The sequence below is a fragment of the Oncorhynchus mykiss genome, chromosome 23 (genome assembly GCF_057628025.1).
Source record: "Oncorhynchus mykiss isolate SJ-2025 chromosome 23, ASM5762802v1, whole genome shotgun sequence".
NCBI lineage: Eukaryota > Metazoa > Chordata > Actinopteri > Salmoniformes > Salmonidae > Oncorhynchus > Oncorhynchus mykiss.
The window spans coordinates 7,216,788-7,220,210 of NC_143044.1; the positions used below are offsets into that span (position 1 = coordinate 7,216,788).

The following is a 3,423-nucleotide window of genomic DNA, read 5'->3' on the forward strand; positions in this document are numbered from 1 at the left end:
CTGGCAATTATGGCTGAGGCTGTTAGCACATCAATGTCAAATCAGTTATTATTTTGATATGTCTCATAACATAAGTCCTAAAACCGTATTTTCATCAAACGTTCCTTCAAGACTGCATCTAAACTGCGGTGTACTTTGTATCTTTTATATATGACGGCTTGGCTGTTTCTGTTGGGTTTTTGTTGTTGAAAGACTGAGATAGTAACAGTACTTGAGATACAACAACATGTGCCAAAGGAATTACTTAATTGCTATCTGTCCTGAAATGAACCGGATAAGCTGGATAAACTTTGATCACAGGTAGGGCCTAAATTGTATTAGATAGCAATTTAAACCTAACTTCCCTGTAGTGGGTTGGAGAACACGAATAGAAAGGGATAAAGGACACGGTTGTAATGACACATGTACACATGTACAGTTGCTATTTCATACTGTACTCTGAAGAGATTGGCCTTTACCTAACTTCATCTGAGGAAGAGGATGACCCAGCAGGGACCTACAGCAGCTATGGAGGAAAAGCTCAGCTGTCCCATCTGTTTTGAGTTCTTCCAGGACCCAGTGAGTCTGAAATGTCAACACAGCTTCTGCCGCAGCTGCCTGGAAACACCAACAAGGATTCAACAAAAGCAGCGCAAGTGCCCAGTCTGCAGGGGAAGGAATTCCATAGACAATATCCAGCCCGCAATGTCTAATATGAAACTGAGGAACATAGTGGAGGCCTACCTGCAGAGAGAAGAGAAGAAGGGGAGTGGGGGGAGAGCAGTGGGTCTTGTGGTGTGCGCCAGACATAATAAGAAGCTCAGGTTTTTCTGTGAGGAATGTGAGGAACTTGTTTGTGCTGTGTGTGTGGAGACCGAGCGGCATGCCAAGCATAAACACCAGCCAGTGAAGGAGGAAGCGCAATGGCGTAAGGTACTGTGCTATAGCTGGAAGACAGATCTACTTGCAGTCTTTTCCTCTTACTAACCGAGTTGCATTTGGTATTAGATAAAAGTACCAGTACAGAATAGCTGAGAAACCAAATCTACCAACCAAAAGTATTTTTTACTTCGATCCATCATTTTTCTACTGTTACCCCTCCCTACTTCTCCACCACTATCCCCACTCTCTTCCATTATCTACCCAGAGGGAAATCACTTCATTGATCTACAACCTTCCTGAGAAACTGGAACTGGACATAAAGCAAGCGAGAGCCACAAGAAAGTGTGCAGCACAATACATCAAGGTATGTCGCTAGCTAAATTCCACAATATTACAAAGATAGGCCTATTACAAAGATATTACATAGACATGTACCTATGCAATATCTATCTTACTGTACTGTTCCAACTTCCAGACCCAGGCCCAAACCACAGCAGGACAGATCAAGAGTGAGTTTGCTAACCTCCACCAGTTCCTGAGAGTTGAGGAGGAGGCCAGACTGGCAGCTTTGAAACAGGAGGAAGGGATGAAGACACGGTTACTGACCGAGAGGATCGCCCGTCTTGCCAGCAACATGTCCTCACTCCCAGGGAGGATCTCAGACATACAGACCAAGATGAAGACAGATGACATCTCGTTTCTACAGGTCACACTTTATTTTATTATTGAGGCTGTCTCAATCAAAGATATTATTCTGTACTGAGGCTTTCCCAAACAAATATATTGTTCTGTACTGAGGTCCACATGTGTTCTTGTTTCAGATGTACAAGGACTTGAAAGACAGGTAATGCAACATTACAATGATCATCAATAGTCAAGTATCTGATCAGTCACCAACACTATTATCATGCAATGTCTGCACTTCAGGGCCAAGTATACATTGCAGGATCCAGAGCCTGTATCGGGGGCACTGATAGACGTGGCACAACACTTGGGAAACCTGAGGTTCAAGGTCTGGAAGAAAATGCAAGAGATGGTGCAATACAGTGAGTCCAAAGTTTTATAAGCAACTGCCCACGCATTTGAGGTCATTGACTTGCTTCAATGACGCAGAAAAATGATCAGTTACTAAACATTATAGTACAATATCCAGGCTCCAGTGTCAGTCATTCATGCCATGAATCACGACTGAAGTAACAATAAAATGTCATCGTTCTGAGCTAGTCTGATTACTGACAATAAAACTGATGAATGTTCTGATTCCTGAATGACAAACTGCTGACTCATGTTCTGTTCATACAGCCAGAAATACATTAAACTAACATCCGTGTATCTGACCTGGTGTCCAACTAACCTGTCCACTCCCTCTGTCCCAGCCCCTGTGACCCTGGATGTGAATTCAGCCCACCCTGATCTACTGATCTCTGGGGTCCTCCTGGAGGTGAGTGACAGACGATCATCCCAGCCTGTGCCTGATAACGCGGAGCGATTCGACAGCTCAGTGAGCGTGCTGGGCTCTGAAGCCTTCTACTCAGGCATTCACAGCTGGGAGGTGGAGGTGGGGCCTAAGAAGGCCTGGACCCTGGGAGTGGCCAAAGAGGGTGTGGCCAGGAAGGGCAATGTGATGGTCAGCCCAGAGGGTGGGATCTGGGCGATGGGGCTGTGGAACGGGGAGGAGTATAGCGCTGGAACCTCCCCGTTGGGTACCCCTTTGGTCCTGAGTAGGAAACCCCAGAACGTCAGGGTCAAGTTGGACTATGAGAAAGGAGAGCTGTCCTTCTATGACTCCAGTGACATGTCACTCATCTATATGTTCGAACAGAGGTTCACAGAGAGACTGTTCCCCTTCTTCTCTCCCTGCCTTAACTCCGATGGCACTAACCCTGGAGTACTGAGTATCTGCCCTGAGAAGGTGTTTGTGACTGTGACACCTGCTCACTAAGGATCTGTTCTGGTGATACTACTTTACGATCACTCACCGAAGTGTCTGTGTTGGTAAAGTCTGTCACAGTGACTCTAGTGGTGACAGTGATGTCTAAGACACCAATGTGTATTCCCAAAACTTTGTCTGGGGTACTTTCCTGTTAATTAATTTATTGAGAGAAAGTGTCATGAATTCCCTACTTTTTGTTGGTATGTTCAATAAAATTACAGTTAGAAAAAAAGAGTTCCAAAAGGGTTCCCTTTTTGGTTTCAGATAGAACTATTTCTGGTTCCATGTAGAACCTTCTGTAGAAAGTGTTCTAGATTAAATCTAAAAGGGTTTTACCTGGAACCAAAAGAGGTTCTTCAAAGGGCTTTCCTATAGGGACAGCTGAAGAACCTTTTTGGTTCTAGATAACACCTTTTTTCGAAGAATGTACAGTTGTGGCCAAAAGTTTTGAGAATGACACAAACATTAATTTCCACAAAGTTTGCTGCTTCAGTGTCTTTAGATATTTTTGTCAGATGTTAGTATGGAATACTGAAGTATAATTACAAGCATTTCATAAGTGTCAAAAGCTTTTATTGACAATGACATGAAGTTGATGCAAAGAGTCAATATTTGCAGTGTTGACCCTT

General features: G+C 43.9%; 1 protein-coding gene and 1 long non-coding RNA gene across 2 annotated transcripts; one reads left to right on the plus strand and one right to left on the minus strand.

Moving 5' to 3' along the window:
- Window positions 1-239: 239 nt before the first annotated feature.
- LOC110502342 (E3 ubiquitin-protein ligase TRIM21) lies at window positions 240-3,026 on the plus strand. The gene is made up of 6 exons (XM_021580288.3): window positions 240-912; window positions 1,127-1,225; window positions 1,337-1,567; window positions 1,683-1,705; window positions 1,789-1,907; window positions 2,238-3,026. Exons 1-6 carry the CDS (start codon window positions 481-483, stop codon window positions 2,801-2,803), a joined length of 1,470 nt encoding a protein of 489 aa, XP_021435963.2. The 5' UTR covers window positions 240-480; the 3' UTR covers window positions 2,804-3,026.
- On the minus strand, window positions 1,558-2,326 carry LOC149972486 (uncharacterized). The gene is made up of 2 exons (XR_016490934.1): window positions 2,216-2,326; window positions 1,558-1,875 (listed from the first exon to the last, which is right to left on the minus strand). It is a non-coding gene; the product is annotated as an uncharacterized LOC149972486 (long non-coding RNA).
- Window positions 3,027-3,423: the final 397 nt, after the last annotated feature.

Coding starts and splice junctions, on each gene's coding strand:
- LOC110502342 (XM_021580288.3), top strand. CDS start 481: ATGACCCAGCAGGGACCTACAGCAGCTATGGAGGAAAAGCTCAGCTGT. Junction 1,226..1,336: donor GTGCAGCACAATACATCAAG/GTATGTCGCTAG, acceptor TCCAACTTCCAG/ACCCAGGCCCAAACCACAGC. Junction 1,908..2,237: donor GCAAGAGATGGTGCAATACA/GTGAGTCCAAAG, acceptor CCTCTGTCCCAG/CCCCTGTGACCCTGGATGTG.